At 48.1% G+C, this 19,268-nt stretch overlaps 1 protein-coding gene across 3 annotated transcripts in view; it reads left to right on the top strand.

Annotated features, from left to right (window-relative positions):
• Positions 1–10,935, top strand: part of LOC137356927 (ubiquitin-conjugating enzyme E2 Q1) — a 56,698-nt gene extending 45,763 nt beyond the window's left edge. For 2 of the 3 annotated variants that reach the window (XM_068022780.1, XM_068022779.1), the window contains 7 exons: positions 1,343–1,403; positions 3,137–3,227; positions 3,918–3,976; positions 4,767–4,815; positions 6,835–6,930; positions 7,568–7,634; positions 10,415–10,935. In XM_068022780.1, the coding sequence (XP_067878881.1) occupies positions 1,343–1,403; positions 3,137–3,227; positions 3,918–3,976; positions 4,767–4,815; positions 6,835–6,930; positions 7,568–7,634; positions 10,415–10,446 (455 nt within the window). In that variant the 3' untranslated portion in view covers positions 10,447–10,935. The remainder of the gene's footprint in view (positions 1–1,342; positions 1,404–3,136; positions 3,228–3,917; positions 3,977–4,766; positions 4,816–6,834; positions 6,931–7,567; positions 7,635–10,414) is intronic. The other variant, XM_068022781.1, reaches the window with a different exon arrangement.
• The last annotated feature ends 8,333 nt before the right edge of the window (positions 10,936–19,268 follow it).

Raw genomic sequence — 19,268 nt, 5'->3', positions numbered from 1 at the left:
ACACTATAGGAAGGATGTGATTGCACTGGAGAGGGTGCAGAGGAGATTCACCAGGATGTTGCCTGGGCTGGAGCATTTCAGCTATGAAGAGAGACTGAAAAGGCTCGGGTTGATTTCCTTGGAACAGAGAAGGATGAGGGGGGACCTAATTGAGGTATACAAAATTACAAGGGGCATTGATGGATTCGATAGGAAGAGACTTTTCCCCTTAGCGGTGAGGTCAATAATCAGGGGGCATAGATTTAAGGTAAGGGGCAGGAGGTTTAGAGGGGATTTGAGGAAAAAACGTTCTCACCCAGAGGGTGGTTGGAATCTGGAACACACTACCTGAAGAGGTGGTAGAAGCAGGAACCCTCACAACATTTAAGAAGTATCTAGATGAGCACTTGAAACGCCATAGCATACAAGGCTACGGGCCAAGTGCTGGAAAATGGGATTAGAATAGTTAGGTGCTTGATGGCCGGCACAGACACGATGGGCCGAAGGGCCTGTTTCTGTGCTGTATGACTCTAACTATGCTCCCCAACACCCACCACCCAGGAAGCGCCATACTTCCCCGTCCGCTCCAGCAGACGCTGACATTTGGGAGTTACCGTTCCTCTCGGCTCATAAGTTTGAACATTTATTGTATCTCCACTTAACCCTCTTTACTCTGAAGCGAATAATCCCAGCTTCTCTGGTGTCTCCACATCACTGGAGTGCCTCATCATGATTCAGTAGGGGTGATAAAGTTGGGCTATGTGCCCCAGAGCTGGGAAGGATAAAAGTAGCCAGGATCCTGTTCCTGGGAGGGGGCACATCTGCCCCCTCTCAGCTCACTACTTCAAAGAAGAGCAGGAGAGTTCTTCCTGGTGTCCTGGGGCCAACATTTATCCCTCAATCAACATTACTTAAAACAGATCAGCTGGTCATGATCACACTGCTGTTTGTGGGATCTTGCTGTGCAAAGATTGGCTGCCACGTTTCCCACATTACAACAGTGACTGCACTTCAAAAAGTACTTTGCTGGCTGGGGCTGAGCTTCAGAAATGTACATCTTTCTCTCCAGTCACGCTTGCTTTCAAAACGTGGGCAGGATCAATGTCTCCTGTGATGCACACCGCAGTCGAGCAGTCAGCGTCTAAGCTTGTGCCAAGAAGGGGTACTGGAGAGCAGCTGTTGTCCATGGAGCCTCTACCAGCAACAACTGACCTCTCCTGGAGGAGAGAACATTTAAAGCATTGGGAAGGGGTGGGGGGTTCGGGGGAGGAAGCGAATTGAAATTTACACATTGGGAATGTTGAGTTTTTGGAGACTGTCCCTTGGAGCAGGATGCTGATTGGCTTGTTCCTTTGCCCAATAGGAAACTATGCAGTTGAACTCGTAAACGACAGCCTATACGACTGGAACGTAAAGATCCTTAAGTAAGTGACTCTACCCGACAGAATTCAAATTGAAAATTCATAATGTGCAAGGTGTATAACGTCGGGGGTAACATAACAAAAGGGAGGAGAGCAGCCTGTCACGTAACCACTGTCTGTAGCTCCTCCTCTTGAAGTTTCCAATATGTTTGCCTCCTCTATCCCAATTCAAGATGGCCAGGTGCGATATAGCGGGTGCACGTGAAAGGGTGTCCAATGATTTGCACTGTCTGTCTTTGATTCCCCCGTCCGAGTGCGAGTCAGCACCCAAATGCCGGAAGGTCGAGTTTGTGGTCACCCTGAAGGAAAGGCGAGAGGCCAGGCCATGAGCTTTCCTGCTGCCTGCGGTGCAATCCAAGCAATACAGCAATGAGTTGAAAGTCTCTGTTCGCACCCTGCCTTGGGCGAAAAGTGTTTGGGGCCGTCTCTCGTCCGCTCACACCACAAAAACCTTAAATCGTAACCGAGAAGCGGCTGCATATAGTAACAGCTAGAATGGAGATGACTGATACAGGAATTAACCAATCATGCCGAGAGACTGCTTTAAGTGATGGGGATTGATTTTATGCACTTAAAATAGACTTTGTTTGCTGAATAAATATACTGTAAATCCCACCCCATCTCCAACTCATTGGATGACACAGGGGTGTCAATAGAAATTGCAGAAAGTTAACAGGCAGTTACAGCAAGCAATTAGGAAGGCAAATGGTACGTTCGCCTTTAAGGCAACGGGGTCGGACTGTAAGAGTAAGGAAGTCTCGCTGCAATTGTGCAGGGCTTTGGTGAGCCCCCACCTGCAGTACCGTGTATAGTTTTGCTCTCCTTACCTAAGAAAGGGTACACTTGCCTTAGACAAGGTTCACTAGACTGATCCCTGGATGTGAGGGGCTGTACTATGAGGAGAGATTGAGTAGAAGGGGCTGATATTGTCTGGAGTTCAGAAGAATGAGGGGGGATCTCAATGAAATGTATAAAATTCTTAAGGCTCGACAGGGTAGATGCTGAAGGGCTGTTTTTCCCCCTGGCTGGGGAGCCTAGAAGTAGGGGGTCAAAGTCTCAGGGTAAGGGGTCGGACGCATCTGACTGAGGTGAGGAGAAATGTCTTCACTGAAAGGTTTGTGAATCTTTCAAATTTTCTACCCCAGATGCTCATCCGATGGGTATATTCAAGATACTGTCAGAGAATTTAACAGCTAAGTGGCTACCCCTTGACATGTTTGACTTGTGACTGGGGAGAGATGGTTCCCATTTTCTCTGGAGTGTTGGAGTGGGAAGTTTGCTTTTTCTTGTGCTGGTAACAGGATGGTGATTTTTGTAGGGAACTGCCGGGACATCCTGTACACCGCTCCCAGTAAGCCCTGACTGGGTATTCATAGATACAGGCCCTTCGGCCCACCGAGTCTGTGCCGACCAACAACCACCCATTTATACTAATCCTACATTAATCCCATATTCCCAACCACAGCCCCACCATTCTCCTACCATCTACCTACACTAGGGGTAATTTACAATGGCCAATTTACCCATCAACCTGCAAGTCTTTGGCTGTGGGAGGAAACCGGAGCACAACCCTCGGGAGGGTTGTGCATTTGTCTGTTGTACAGAAGTGTCAAGTCGGAATGAGGGGGGGGGGGGTTATGAACTGTGTTCTCTGGCTGTAGCTATGGGGGGAAGGGGGATGTGGGCAGGCTGTACGGTCCCCCCTCGCTGACTGACTTTTGCTGTTTTGCTTGCAGAGTCGATCAGGATAGCGCTTTGCATAACGACCTCCAGATCCTCCGAGAAAAAGAAGGAGTTGACTTTATTTTGTTAAATTTTTCTTTTAAAGTGAGTACACAAAAGGATCGTGGGCGGGGTGGGGGTTGGTGAGGGACCTGCAGTAGGTAGCAGGCTGCCGGCCAGGAGAGTGTGCACTTTCTCTCGATGGCTGCGGTGTTGTTGCGATTGTGTTGCTGGACTAGTAATCCAGAGAAAGCCAGTTCAGATCCCATGCCAGTTTATCTTGTTGTATGGGGACCCCTCTAGTGAGCACTTGTAGTTGCAGGCTTTTGTATCTCGTCGAACTCCGAGCAGGTTTCATACTATGTGCACAAATCTAGAGCAAGCGGGGCTATAGTTAACTAGATTTTGACTAACACATGTTAGAAGGAACAGACTCCCAACAAAATAGCAAAGGCCACATACATTTAGACCTTTCCAAAAGGAGCTGGCTAGATTTGTGGTTGGGAGTGTGATTGGCCTGTGGGAGCGGATTAAACGGGTGGCGAGAGTCAGTAATAGGGGAAGAGTGTACATGGGCTATGGGAGAGGATTAAATGAATCGGGAGAGTCTGTGATCTGGGAGAGTGTACGTGGGCTGTGGGTGGGGATTTATTGTATCGGGAGAGTCTATGTGAGGGGTGAGTGTACATGGGCTGTGGGTGGAGTGGTCTTGATGGGGAAGCAGGGTGGAATTGTGCTTTTTCAATTTGAAAATGCAGCATGGGCTGAGTACCTGACAATTCTCTTGTCTTCTAGGATAATTTCCCTTTTGACCCACCCTTTGTAAGGGTCGTATCTCCTGTGCTCTCTGGAGGGTGAGTAACTGCATTTCCTGTCTACTGCCGGGTTTAAATATTGGGAGTTGCAAACCATTTGGGACCGATGAATGGAATGGCAATGGAAGCAGTGAGCTGGGCGGTGTTTAGGAGGGCGTCTTGCCTTGCTGCTGCTGTGGTGTCTTGTGATGTCGGGGATCACGGCCTTTGATGCAATCACACGCTGCAGCCCAATGACTTTGCAGGTCTTTCTCTACACCCACTCGGGCCTCAAGGCAGAGACTTTGCGTGGGTCTGGCAGAAAAGGTAGAGGAAACCTCCTCCTTTCCTGCAAACTCTACATGCCCGTTTAATCTCTCCAAAATTTTCCAGTCAATCATGAATCGATGGCGGAAATAATTTTACTGCTTTATTTTACCATTTCTCCCCCACTTAATCCCGTCTGAGTCATGAGGTATTGCTGAGACACCTGAGCGTGGCACTTCAGCGCCGTACAGAGGGAGTGCTGCATTGTTGGAGGTGTTTTCAGTTGACACACAAAACCGAAACGCCGTGTTCAGGTGAATACCAAAGTTCCCATGGAATTAATGGAAGAGCAGAGTACCCCAGGTGCCCTGATCAAATTCCTGCCTTGCAGATCGTGTGTAGCAAACAGCTGTTGCATTTATCGACATGAGGGTTTAATCGTTCAAGTAATTTACCAAGCATGAAGGACTGAGAGATGCGACATGAATCTTTAGGAGTTCAAGTCTCCTAGAATTACTGCCTTGCCCCGGTTAAAGCTTCCTCTTAACAATCCCTCACTTATTTTACTGCCTTATTTTCACAGCTATGTCCTTGGAGGGGGAGCAATTTGCATGGAACTCCTTACAAAACAGGTGAGCAAGCAGCGAGTTATTCAACTAGGAAACCCTTTCTCAGCAGGTCTTGGCGGATAATTTGATCATAAAATCGTAAGAACGACAGCAGAGAGGGGACCGTTCAGCCCCCTGAGCTGGTATCTGTGCTATCCCTTCAACTGAAGCTACCTACTCTAATCCAGTTTTCCTGTACCCTTTAAGGGGCTCGCCAGGCTACTTTAGAGGGCAGTTAAGAGTCAACCATTGGTGGGAGGACTGGTATCACATATCGGACCAGACCAGGGAAGGATGGTCAGAGAACCAATTGCATTTTTATGACAATCTGACAGCTTCCTGGTCATTTAATTCAAGCACATGGGATTGGGGGTAAGGTATTGACATGGATAGAGAACTGGTTGGCAGACAGGAAACTAAGAGTAGGAATAAATGGGTCTTTTCCGGGTGGCAAGCAGTGACTAGTGGATCAGTGCTAGGACCCCAACTATTCACAATATATACTAATGATATAGATGAGGGAATTAAATGTAATTATATCCAAGTTTGCAGACGACACAAAGCTGAGTGGGAGTTGTGAGGAGGATGCAGAGAAGCTCCAGTGTGATTTGGACAAGTTGAGTGAGTGGGCAAATACATGGCAGATGCAGTATAATGTAGATAAATGTGAGGTTATCCACTTTGGTGGCAAATACAGAAAGGCAGATTATTATATGAACGGCGATAGATTGGGAAAGGGGGAGGTGCAGCAAGACCTGGGTGTCCTTGTGCACCAGTCGCTGAAAGTAGGCATGCAGGTGCAACAGGCAGTTAAGAAGGCGAAGGTATGTTGGCCTTCATAGCGAGAAGATTCGAGTACAGGAGCAAGGATGTCTTGCTGCAATTATACAAGGCCTTGATGAGACCACATCTGGAGTATTGTGTGCAGTTTTGGTCTGCTTATCTGAGGAAGGATGTTCTTGCTATGGAGGGAGTGCAGCAAAGTTTCACCAGACTGATTCCTGGGACGGCAGGACTGATGTATGGAGAGAGATTGGGTTGATTAGGTTTGAATTCACTAGAGTTTAGAAGAATGAGAGGGGATCTCAGACACCTACAGAATTCTAACAGGACTGGACAGGGTAGATGGCGGAAGGATGTTCCCGATGGTGGGGGAGTCCAGGACCAGGGGTCACAGTCTAAGGATAAGGGGTAAGCCATTTAGGACTGAGATTTGGAGGGTTCACCCAGAGAGTGGTGAACCTGTGGAATTCTCAACCACGGAAAACAGTTGAGGCCAAATCATTGAATATATTCAAGAAAGAGTTAGATATAGTTCTTGGGGTGAAAGGGATCAAGGGATACGGGGAGAAAGTCTGAACAGGCTACTGAGTTTGGATGATCAGCCATGATGGTGTTCAATGGCAGTACAGGCCCGAGGGGCCGAATGGCCTACTCCTCCTATTTTTCTATGTTTCTAACCCAAATATTTTTTAAATTCAAACTCTTAAAAGCAACCACGGTGGAATTTGAACTTCCATTCTCTGGATTGCGAATGGAGTAAAATGACCACAAGCACCACTCTACCCTTCATAATAGCCGTGGGCTATTGAGCAGTGAGCTCGATATTTGTATCCTGCAATGGCAATGCTGGGGAGCGGGTTGTATGGCTGCCCCTGGTTGAGCGGTGGTGCGTGGCCGGGCTTTTATGTGGTTGGCATCGCAGCACAGCATGATCCTGCCTTCACCTGATATTCAGGGCCTTGTGCTAGGCAAGACGTGCCAGTGCTGAAGGAGTGCTGCATTGCCGGAGGTGCCGTTCTGCAGCTGGGATGCTGAATTCTAGGGGCCCCTCCCAGTGGTTCAAGTGGATGTTACAGATCTCTGGTGGGGTGGGTATGAGTAGCAGAGTTCTCCCGGTGTGTTAATATCTATCTGCACAATGATAACCTGACTCCTGCGATAAGCTTGTTCTACAGCACACCACACCCTACACGTGCTAGGCTAACCTTGCTGCCTTTTTTTTTTGCTGTCTCTGTAACCCCCCCCCCCTCCCCCACCAAGGGCTGGAGTAGCGCTTACTCTATCGAGTCCGTCATTATGCAGATCAGTGCAACGCTGGTGAAAGGAAAAGCAAGGATTCAGTTTGGAGCCAATAAGGTAAGGGAGTTGTGAATCGAGAGATCGCGGAACGACCCCCTGTGGTGTCCAGTTCTTATCCCTCATCTCATCATGTGATCCACTGTGATGAGGGTTGTGGGGGCGAACTTGTGTTCTGCCTCGGGCTGTTCCTTCACGACCCTGCCTTAAGCGAATTCCAGCCGCCATGGCAACGGTCCCTCCAGACCACGAAGCCTGCTTCCTGCACAGCCCACGTATGCTCTCCCCTCCCCTGGACTCTACCCCACCCATTTAACCTAGCACCACTTAGTCAGAAGATTGGGGACGCAAGTCCCACTCCAGAGACTTGAGCACAAAATGCAGGCCGACACTCCCAGTGCAGCACCGAGGGAGTGCCGCGCAGTCGGAGGGGTGGTCTTTTGGATCACCTTGTCTGCCCTCCCAGGTGGACATAGAAGATCGCACAGCCATTATTTTGAAGAGCATTTTTTAAAAAATTACCGGCTCATTATCTTAGTGCTGTTTGCGGGAGCTTGATGTGTGCTAACTGCCTGCCCGATTACAACAGTGACTACGGCCAACAAGCATAAAGTGCATAGGGGCACCCAGAGGCCATGAAAGGCACTACAGAAATGCAAGTCTTCCTGTCTAACCAACTGTGTTTTCTCTCTTCCAGTCACAGTACAGCCTGACCCGGGCGCAGCAGTCCTATAAATCACTGGTTCAGATTCACGAGAAAAACGGTACGAATGCTAGTGACAAATGAGACCAGAGCTTAACATGGTTGAAACTACAAATCCCTTCCATTTCCCCCACACTTCTCTATAGGTTTCTGTGTACTTGTACCCTGCAGGCAATGGCTCTCCTACAGCTGCCCTACCATGCCTCAACCAAAAAGCCTTTCTACATACATGAACCTAGACAGTCGAGTGTTGGGAGGGATACTCGACTGTGGCAGGCATCGCAGCCCAGCCTGATCCTGTCTTCACCTGATGTCGGGGCCTCATGCTAGCGATCGAGCCAATTGTCCAAGCTTGACACTCCACTGTGGTGCTGAAGGAGTGCTGTACTGTTGGAGGTGGCCTTTTACAGAAGAGATGCTGAAACTCTGGGCCCCCTCCCAGTGGTTGTTAAAGATCCCAGGGGAATCAGGATTGAGCGGGGGAGGGAAGGAGAGTGGTATTTGTAGCAGAGCACAGGGTTCAGTGTCATTCAACTCCGTGTGGAATTTCCCTGCGTACCCGACACTGCACTCCAAAAAAAAAAAATCAACTGTTCTTTATACCATTTCTGACATAAGATGGGATGTAAATGTTATAACCTGACTCCTTTGATGCAGTTAGACATTGTTATAGACGTGTATTTCAACACATAACACCATACGGTATCCTTCTAGATCATATCTGGAGAGAATATTTTGAGCTCTGCAACATTAGTGTGTAGTACATTGTGGGAACAGGTCGGTCACTGTATAACACTAGGGTAGAGTACTGATGGGTACAGGTCTGGCACTGTGTAACACTGCCCATTAGTTCCAGTACATTAATTCCAAAAACAATAGTCTGCTGGTTTATTTGTCAGATTCTGATGTGATTTATAGATGTGTTTTGTATTAGAGAGACTGGCTGGCACACTGAGTTAGCACGCTGTACTTTTACCTCTGCATCCTGCTTTGATTCCAGCCCAGATTTCTCACTCTTGGCTATAAAATAAACAGGTGTGTGTGACCTTAGCGCAGTTCCTCGCACGCGGCCTAAACTGCACAGCCCCACTTCGAATGTGGCAGAAGCCTTGCTGTTCTGTTTGCCTGCTCTGGGAAATGAAAATGTCAGCTGGTTTTAAGCTTGGTCGTCTTGTGTCTTGTTTTGGGGAGTGTTGCACACTCATCAGCTATTGCACATCTCCCACAGCAAGCCCAAACGTGCTGTTGGAGCCTAAAATATATTCTGTTTGTAAATTTTTGCTCTTTCAATTGACTTAAAGAAGCAGCTGGAAATTTAGGGATGTTGCTGCTCATTTCAGGAAATGGGAACTCGGGTTTCTATAAAATGGGAGTGTAAGGGATTGGGTTTGGTCCATTGAGTGAATCGGAAAGGGTTTGATTCATTGGGGTTGTGTACAATGGGAGTGAATGGATAGGGGTTTGGATCCATTGGAATTGTGTACAATGGGAGTGAATGGAAAGGGGTTTAATCCATTGGGATTGTGTACAATGGGAGTGAATGGGAAGGGGTTTGGATCCATTGGGATTGTGTACAATGGGAGTGAATGGGAAGGGGTTTGGATCCATTGGGATTGTGTACAATGGGAGTGAATGGAAAGGGGTTTAATCCATTGGGATTGTGTACAATGGGAGTGAATGGAAAGGGGTTTGGATCCATTGGGATTGTGTACAATGGGAGTGAATGGGAAGGGGTTTGGATCCATTGGGATTGTGTACAATGGGAGTGAATGGAAAGGGGTTTAATCCATTGGGATTGTGTACAATGGGAGTGAATGGAAAGGGGTTTAATCCATTGGGATTGTGTACAATGGGAGTGAATGGAAAGGGGTTTGGATCCATTGGGATTGTGTACAATGGGAGTGAATGGAAAGGGGTTTAATCCATTGGGGTTGTGTACAATGGGAGTGAATGGATAGGGGTTTAATCCATTGGGGTTGTGTACAATGGGAGTGAATGGAAAGGGGTTTGGATCCATTGGAATTGTGTACAATGGGAGTGAATGGAAAGGGGTTTGGATCCATTGGAATTGTGTACAATGGGAGTGAATGGAAAGGGGTTTAATCCATTGGGATTGTGTACAATGGGAGTGAATGGAAAGGGGTTTAATCCATTGGGATTGTGTACAATGGGAGTGAATGGAAAGGGGTTTGGATCCATTGGGATTGTGTACAATGGGAGTGAATGGAAAGGGGTTTAATCCATTGGGATTGTGTACAATGGGAGTGAATGGGAAGGGGTTTGGATCCATTGGGATTGTGTACAATGGGAGTGAATGGGAAGGGGTTTGGATCCATTGGGATTGTGTACAATGGGAGTGAATGGGAAGGGGTTTGGATCCGTTGGGATGTGTACAATGGGAGTGAATGGAAAGGGGTTTAATCCATTGGGATTGTGTACAATGGGAGTGAATGGGAAGGGGTTTGGATCCATTGGGATTGTGTACAATGGGAGTGAATGGGAAGGGGTTTGGATCCATTGGGATTGTGTACAATGGGAGTGAATGGGAAGGGGTTTGGATCCATTGGGATTGTGTACAATGGGAGTGAATGGGAAGGGGTTTGGATCCGTTGGGATGTGTACAATGGGAGTGAATGGAAAGGGGTTTAATCCATTGGGATTGTGTACAATGGGAGTGAATGGAAAGGGGTTTAATCCATTGGGATTGTGCACAATGAGAGGGAATAAGAAAGGTTCTGCTCCATTTGACATTGAGTTGACTGTAGCCTTCTCTCATTCTTAGCTCTAGGAATAGACGCTGTTTGATACCATCTACCACTTTTGAGTTCTTTCTGCCCGCAGGTTGGTATACTCCACCCAAAGAGGATGGCTAACCATGCCAGGTGCCATGTGCTTCAGGACCAATTAAGCTGCACCAGTTGGGAAAACTCCATTTTATCGATAGCTGCCTCTTTCCCTGAGAGACGAACAGGCTTCAGCCGGAACCTTGGATCATATACTTATTATAAAATAAAAACCTGTATATAAAAGTATACATCTGTACACTCATGGACAAATACTGCAACTCCTTTCTCTCGCCAGGCCCATGTTCTGGGTCTCCTGCTCCTGCAGACTCTTAAATCCACTTCATGTAAACTGGATTTCGAATAGATTCGGATCAATTTTGCATCTAGTTTTTGTTTGTTTTCTTTGGCCCCTCCCTTCTCCCACCCCTCACTCTAACTAGGTATCAATGTGGACGTTTAATTTATTTTTCCCTTTCTTCACATGCACCTTTTATCTTTTTTGTTTAAAATGTATGCTGGTTTTTGTGAAGATGTGTATCTTTCTGAATTGATAATTACAGTTTATTAATGACTGCAGCCTTTGGATTCCTGCCTGATGTCTGTCTTGTGCCAATGTATGTAACATGGGGGAGGGGGAGTGGGGGTGTGGGGAGAGAGAAACATTCCCGATTGGGTGCCACAGCATCCAGGAACCAAGCCTATGGCTGCGTTTGTCTGTCCCTTCATCCTCGCTCCAGGTGGCTTAACTGCAGAAGACCAGTAGCTAGAACTGTCCCCGAGAGGCAACGTAATTGCGTTTTGAGACGACTGGATTCTAGTCTCCATTCCAAGCAAGGGCAACGTCACCCGGAGGCAGAGGCTTTGATCCGAAGGGCAGCAGTGATTCGGTGATGGTGGAGCTTGGCTTTCTCTGTTACGGCCAACCTTGATTCCATGTGGACTACGTCCATCTTGTGTTTCCCACGTGCCTGATCCCGATAAGGGTGCATTGCCAGGTTTCTCTAGGATTCTAGAAAGCTCTGGATTGGAAGGTAGCAAACATAACCCGCTATTCAAGAAAGGAGGTTGAGAGACGGCAGAGGGATCTGGGTGTCCTAGTGCGTGAATCACAAAAGGTTAGTATGCATGTAGGGGAAATAATTAGGAAAGCTAATAGAATTTTATCGTGAGGGGAATTGAATACAAAAGTAGGGAGGTTATGTGTCAGTTATACAGGGCATTGGTGAGACCACATCTGGAGTACTGTGTAGAGTACTGGTCTCATTTAAGGAAGGATGTAAATGCGTTTACTAGACTAATACCTGGAAAGGGGGGGGGGTTGTCTTTTTTGAGGAAAGGTTGGACAGGCTAGGCTTGTATCCACTGGAATTTAGAAGAGTAAGAGGCAACTTGATTGAAACATACAAGATCCTGAGGGGTCTTGACAGGGTGGATGTGGAAAGGATGTTTCCCCTTGTGGGAGAATCTAGAACTAGGGGTTGCTCATTTAAGACAGATGAGGGTCGTGAGTCTTTGGAACTCTCTTCCTCAAAAGACGATGGAAGCAGAGTCGTTAAATATTTTTAAGGCAGAGGTAGGGGAGGCAGTGGCGTAGTGGTAATGTCACTGCACTAGTAACCCAGAGACCCAGGCTACTGCTCTGGGGGACATGGGTTCGAATCCCACCATGGCAGATGGTGACATTTGAATTCAATTAATCTGGGAATGGTGATCGTGAAACCACTGTTGAGTTGTTGTAAAAGCCCATCTGGTTCACTAATGTCCTTTCAGGGAAGGAAGAAATCTGCCATCCTTACCTGGTCTGGCCTACATGTGACTCCAGACCCACAGCCATGTGGTTGACCCTTAAAATGGCCTAGCAAGCCACTCCGTTCAAGGGCAATAAATGCTGGTCTAGCCAGCGATGCCCACAATCCACAAACAAATTTTAAAAAAATAAATAAATTCTTGAGCAAGGGGGTGAAAAGTTATCGGGGGTAGGTGGGAATGTGGAGTTGAGGTTACAATCCGATCAGCCATGATCTTGTTGAATGGCGGAGCAGGCTCGAGGGGCCGAGTGGCCTACTCCTCCTCATTCGTATGTTTGTATATCTGGCAAGAAATTAAGAAAGCAAATGTTATGTTGGCCTTTATCAGAGAGAGATTGGCGTATAAGAGTGAAGGAAGTCTTGCTGCAATTTTATAGAACTACACCTGCAGTACTGGGGACAGTTTTGATCTCTTTGGCTAAAGATGAATATACCTGCCCTCTCGGGAGTGCAACATAGGTTTACTAGACTGATTTCCCAGGATGAGAAGCTTGTTGAATGAAGAAAGATTGTCTAGACTAGGCCTATATTCTCGAGTTTAGAAGAATGGATAATTGAAATGTATAAAATACTGACGGGCTGTTTTCCCCGGCTGGCAAGTCTATTGGGTCACAGTCTCAGGACAAGGGGTCAGCATTTGAAGACTGAGATGAGAAATTTCTTCCTGTGACTCTTTGGAATTATCTACCCCAGAGAACTGTGGATGCTCCATCATTGACTACATTCAAGGCTGAGATAGTGTTTTTGGGCAATAAGGGAATCTGAGTATGGGGATAGCATAGGAAGATGGATAATCTCACTGAATGGTGGAGCAGGCTTGCAGGGACAAATGGCCTACTCGTGCTCCAATTTTTTAAGTTATCTCTTCCATTGGCTCAGTTGGTAAAATGTACCAGTGGTAATAAGCTAAACAGCAACTTGCATTTATATAGCGTCTTCATAATAAAATGCCCCAAAGTGCATGAGAGGTGTTAACACATAAATAGAGACTGAGCCAAAGAGTGTGACAGGAGGACAGAGGTTGGTTTTAAGGAGCATCTCAGAAGACAGCGAGGCTGCAATGTTTACGGAGGGAACTGCAGAACAAAGGGCCCAGGGAGCTGAAGGCATGACTGCCAATGGTGGAGCAATTAAAACTGGGGATGTACAAGAGGCCAGAATTGGAAAGGTGGAGAGATCGCAGAGGGTTGTAAGGCTGAAGGAGATTGGGAGTGGAAAGGCCATGGAGGCATTTGAAATCGAGGATGAGAATTTAAAGACGCACGTTGCTGGACCGGGAGCCAGTGTAGGTCAGCGAGCACAGGGCTGTTGTGTGGACAGGACTTGGTGTGAGATGGATATGCAGCAGCAGAGTATTGAATGAGCTCAAGCTTTTGTTGGATGGAAGGTGGGAGACAGGCTAGTACAGCATTGGAATAGTCATCGAGGTAACAAAGGCATGGATGAGGGTTTCAACAGATGAATTGAATGGACAATGTCACAGGTCGAAGTTGGCAGTCTTGGTGATGGAGCTGAAGCTCAGGGTCAGCTACAATAGCAAGATTCTGAATGGCTTGGTTCAGTCTGAAAGCTGCCACTGTGAGGGATGGAGTCGGTGGCTGGGGAACAGGCTGCAAGTTACGCTACTATTGTATAAAACTCTAATTACACCCTATCTGGAGTAAATGCACTCAGTCCTGGGTACCGCACCTTGGGAAGGATATTTTGGCGTGCAGCGCAGATTCACCAGAATGATTCTTAAGAGGGTTAAATTACGAGGACAGGTCGCACAGACTAGGCTTGTATTCCCTCCCGTATAGAAGATTAAAGGATTTGATAGGATACATAGAGAAACTATTTCCTCGGTTTGGGGGGGGAGGGGGGTGTGGGGCACAACCTTAAAATTAGAGGTAGGTAGGTTGTTCAGGAGTGATGTCACTTTGTCACACAAATGCAAATATGGAACACAGCCCTGCAAAAATCTGGAGATCAACTGCAAATGTCAAAGCTGAGTTTGACAGATTTTTGTTAGGCCAGGGTATTAAGACCATGATCTAAATGAATGTCAAAACAGGCTCGAGGTTGAAAGGCCTACTCTTGGAAGATCAGAATCTGTAATGGCATAGGGTGATTCTGAGTCCATAAATACAGAAATTTCACTGGCTGACGATCACTTCAGTGAAAGTTCACTGGACAGCTAACAGGTGCAGGTCTTGAAGAGGATGCAGAGGAGATTTAGTAGAATGGTATCAGGGATAAGGGACTTCAGTGATGGGGAGGAGCTGTGCTATGTTTCAGCAGCAGAGAGATTAAGGGGAGATTTGATAGAGGTGCTCAAAATGGAGGGATTTTGATAGTGGAAACAGTTCCTCCTTACTCGGATAGGAGGGTCAGTAACCAGAGGACACCGATTTAAGATAAATGGCAAAACAACCAAAAGGAGGAGACTTTTTTTTATTCTTACGCAGTTGTGGTCTGGAATGTGCTGGCTGCAAGGACAGTAGGAGCAGATTCAATAATAATTTTGAATAGCAGTTTGGATAAATACTTGAAGGGAAAAATTTTATAAGGCTATGAAAGAAAGATTTGCATTTATATAGTGCCTTTCATACATCGGTTATAGCTAAAGTACTTTTCGAAGTGTCTGATTACTGTCCTAATGTTGGAAACTCAGCAGCCAATTTGTGTGCAGCAAGATCCCACAAACAGCAATTGACAATTACCAGATAATCTGTTTTAGTGATGTTGGTTGAGGGATAAATATTGGTCCCAGGACATGACAGAGAACTACTTGAGGGGCAGCTAGGGTGGGGAAGAAGCCTCAACTTTGTTGTCGCAGCTGAATAATGGCACTCTGACAGTGCAGCACTCCCTTAGTACTGAACAGGAGTGACAAGCTAGATTATGTGTTCAAGTGTCTGGAGTGGGGTTTGAACCTTCTGACTCAGGCAAGAGGGATACCCACTGGCTCGTGGCTGACACAAGGGTGAGCAATAAACAGCAACCTGACGGTAATGATAATGCAAATAGATAATGGCTGATGGCTTTTGCCCAAATATAAGCAACTACCTGTTTTAAACAGCAAAGTTTAAACGGTGGTGGTTGTAAATGGAACAGGTTCCTATTGGGGACAGAGAGAGCAAATACAAGGAGGAACTGGGTATACATGGCAGAGGAAGGGGTGAGTGTGTATGCACTGTGTTTAACTTTAAACTTAACAGCTAGCCAGCAAGCTCCCAGGGTCATAAATACAAGGCAGTCACTAATAAATCAGGAATTCAGGAGCATCTTCTTTCCCCAGAGAGCGGTGAGATTGTGGAACTCGCTACCCCAGAGAGTGGTTGAGGGGAACAGCAGAGATGCATTTCAGAGGAAGCTGAATAAGCACATGAGGGAGAAAGGAATCTAATATGTTGATGAGTCTCATATGGATAATATCAGCACAGACCAGTTGGGCTGAATGGCCTGGGTCTGTGCTGTAAATACTAAACATCCGACTCCAATTCATTTCCCTAACTATGCACACCGCTGGAACCAATTTTGGTCCAACTTCAATTTCAGCCCACGTAAAATCACCATTTTCTTGAGCATGGATTAGTCTAAGGCTGCGTTTGCTGACAATGCAACCATTAGGTGGTGCAGTTCTTGCACATGTGCAAATGCAGCCTCATGCACTGAACCATGTCTGAGACGTTTTTGGCAGTTGCCAGTAGTAAAGATGACGCTGCATAATTTATCACAAAAAAACAACGTGGCTGCGAACGCCACCTCCATCCCAACAGTACCCCGCTCCTGTGCTTCTCTTCGACGCTACCTCCTGGGCCCGTTTGCTTGCTCACAGGCCACTCGATGTTTCTCCCCCACTTGCCTCGCTACTTCCCCCCCACCCCCCTTGCCCGCAGTCTCCCTCCCCATCTTGTCACTTCCTCTGGGCAGGGAAGAGAGACAGCGATCACAGGGAGAAGGGGGTGAGGCAGGAGGGGTGGGTGGCGAGACGGGGAGTGAGTGGCAAGCCGACGTTGCAGGACTTTACTCTGTATTTAACTTTTTTTTTTCGTGGCCTTGATACCCCAGGCCCCTTTTAGAAACATCAAAAACAGGAGTAGGCCTGCACCGCCATTCAATACAATCATGGCTGATCATCCAAACTCAGTTCCCAGTTTCTACCCGTTATCCCTTGCTTCCTTTAGCCCTAAAAACTATAATATAAACTGCTTATTTTGCTTGAAGGGGCCTTTATGGCCCAGGCCCCCTTTTTATTCATTTTAAATACATAACTATTAAAAACAGATAAATAAAACAAAACTCAAATTAAAATGCCATTCGTAGCAGCGATGATGCCATCCAGCTCCTGCGAGGTGGAGCAAGGGGCCTGGCACAAGCTCCTTGACCCCTAAGATCTCTGGCTGAACGGGCAGGGCCAATCAGATAGCCACCCCACTAGAAATATGGGTGAGGTGATTTGTGTAGACCCCACCCTGTCACTCCAGCAGCCAGATGGCTTTGTCTCCGGGAACAGTGTGGGTTTCCTGCAGAAAGCTCACCGCATACCTCCCTGCCCTGAGGATTGAGAGATTGTGAAATCTGCGGAGAGACCCCCTGCTCCCATTGATGTTGAGGCTGGCTACGGTTACCTTCATGTCAAAGGTACTTAAAACCTGTCACCAACAGCTCACTGTGAGAAAGGAGTGGAAGTGCACCTCGCCATCTACTCTCCCAGCAACCCACTGAGGAACGCTTTAGGGCGGCATGGACGATCAGCACCACACTCGACCATCGGCCAAGGGCCAGCTGAACTTTATTGCCAAACCCCTGCATACCGCAAGGAAGACCCAGAGTTCCGGGCTGGCGATGAGAGGAGACTCGGTGGGAGGCACGAGGGAGTCCACAGCCTCACTGGCGATCGTTTGAAGATCATCCTCCGTGCCCCAAGTGGGGCAGACTTACCGGCTCCGCCTCAGTCACGATCCCACCCCAGGATCAATGGTGGAGTCCTCCTCTCTGCGTTCTTCTGTGGAACTGAAGCCTATGGGCATCAGTGGTTCTGGACCCCCCTGCACCTCCATCCCCAGGCCAAAGAGTGGCCCAGGGGAGATGGTAATTCCCGACTCCGAAAATCCAGCTGGGACCAGAGGCGGAGAGAGGAGGTCATCTCCTGCCCCGCTTGTGCCCACAGGCCCAGAAGACAAAGCAACATTTTCACCCATAACCGGGTCGGGTACATCCTGGTCAGGAGTGGATTGTGGCCAGGAGGGCCGACCCTTTGGGGCCTCACCCTCCCCTCGGCACCCAACCCAGTGGCAGATTGGAAGGCTTCTCCAGGAGCATCTCCAGGCTCCCCCACCACAATCAGGGCTCCACTTGCTCCCTCAAGAGGGGCCACATGTACAAGGGTCTCCCCCTCCCCTCCTTCCCGAGAGGTAGCCTCGATGGTGGTCGTGGCAGGGGTAACCTAGGGACCTGAACCAGGAGACAGCTCCCCTCCAACAGATGGGTCCTGTGTTACCTCTGTGGAAGGATGCCTTCTCTTTTTCCCACGAGGGCGCGGAGGCTGAGACCTCCATGTCATCAGAGGCCTCTGCACCCTCCTTTTGTTTGGCCACCTTGGGGCAGGTGGATTCCCCAGGATTGGGCCTTGGGCTGAGCTCAGGCTCAGGCTGTGTCATAGTGTCCAGGGGACGCGCCTCTCTGTGTCTACTTTTTCTCTGCGTCTTCCTTCCACTCGGACAGGCAGCCCCCCACCCTCCCCCCGGAGGCCGTGACAACCCCAACCTCTGGAACCAACTGAGTAGTGTCTGTTGGAGGTGTGGGAGGAGGTGCAGCGGCGCCACCCTGGGCCACCAAGGTGGAGTTTGGTGGCCAGGAGGTTGTGGTAGTCCTGACAAACGTGCCCCACCCCCTTGCAGACATGGCACTGGGTCCTGTCCGAGGGCCAGAAGATGCAGTAGGCCTGGAACTCAACATTAAATTGGCCCTCCACGACCTCCTCCCGCGCCATAAATAGCTGGTGGCAGAAGGAGTAGACATGCCAGAGGCTGTTCTCCTGAAGACCGAGTGGGATTAGGGTGATACCCGACCTCACTTCACCCAAATGGTGCAGGTTGAGGAGGAGGAGGAGCTCACTGGGAATGAAGGGCGAGACGTCTGACAACATTATCCACTGTGTGGTGGCCCCCAGTGGGTCCACCAGCAGGAAGGGCACCCCCACAGAGAGCCCCTTACTCAGGGCCAGAGACACCACCCGCTCGGTCTTCAGGAAGAACACAATCTTCCCATACATCTTCGAGGCTGCCACAATGGCCAAGGGGCAGGCAACCTCGGCCATTACCTTCACACAAGCCTCAATAGATATATTGGGGTGGGCATAACTCTTCACCCCATGGCTGGAAGTGATCAGCTTGAATGGTGACGAGGCCACACGGGCAGCCGCAGAGGCTGCAGCCGCATAGGTATTAGAGGGCCCCGCCTCTGGCATAGATGGACTTGCCATGGGTCAAGAGCTAAATCCCATCCCAATGGTAGGCCTACAGATTTGAAATGAAGAAATAAATATATAAGTAATAAGGTAAGGGAGAAGCAGAGGGTATGCTGAAGAGGAAAAGGGAGGCTGGAAATGACGACTTCCTTCACTGAGGTAGTATGACAGACAACAGTTCAATCAAACAGTCCTTCACAAGCTCTTCTGGTCTTCTGCTTTCTTCTCAGCCAAGCAGCTTCAGCTGACCCAGGTTGGGCAATTGGGGTGGGAAGGGAGCTTCCTTCTATGTTTAGTGCAACTGCACAGCTCCCTGCAGAATTGTGCAGCCCCCACCCCTTGTTCTTGATGTGACAGCGTAGATTTACATTATTTTTTAGAATTGTTTGGACAGATCGTGACATATTAAAATTGTTTCTCAAGTTTAGGATGAAGCACCCATTGATGTCCTGTGCAGTTAGCCGAGAAGTTTAAATCCAACTCTGCCCAGATACAGATGCTGCAGTTATTCAGATCTGGAAATGTCCCAGTGTTTGCTAGTCGCGGGTGAGGGAGTGGGGAAATATTGTTAGAGGCTCTCCCAGTCTTGTGGAGAAAGACAACAGCAGCAAACTTATCTGGGTCTGGGTGGTGGATGGGTGGGGGGG

Source organism: Heterodontus francisci, chromosome 46, assembly GCF_036365525.1.
Source record: "Heterodontus francisci isolate sHetFra1 chromosome 46, sHetFra1.hap1, whole genome shotgun sequence".
Classification (NCBI taxonomy): domain Eukaryota; kingdom Metazoa; phylum Chordata; class Chondrichthyes; order Heterodontiformes; family Heterodontidae; genus Heterodontus; species Heterodontus francisci.
This window is presented reverse-complemented; position numbering and strand designations above follow the sequence as displayed.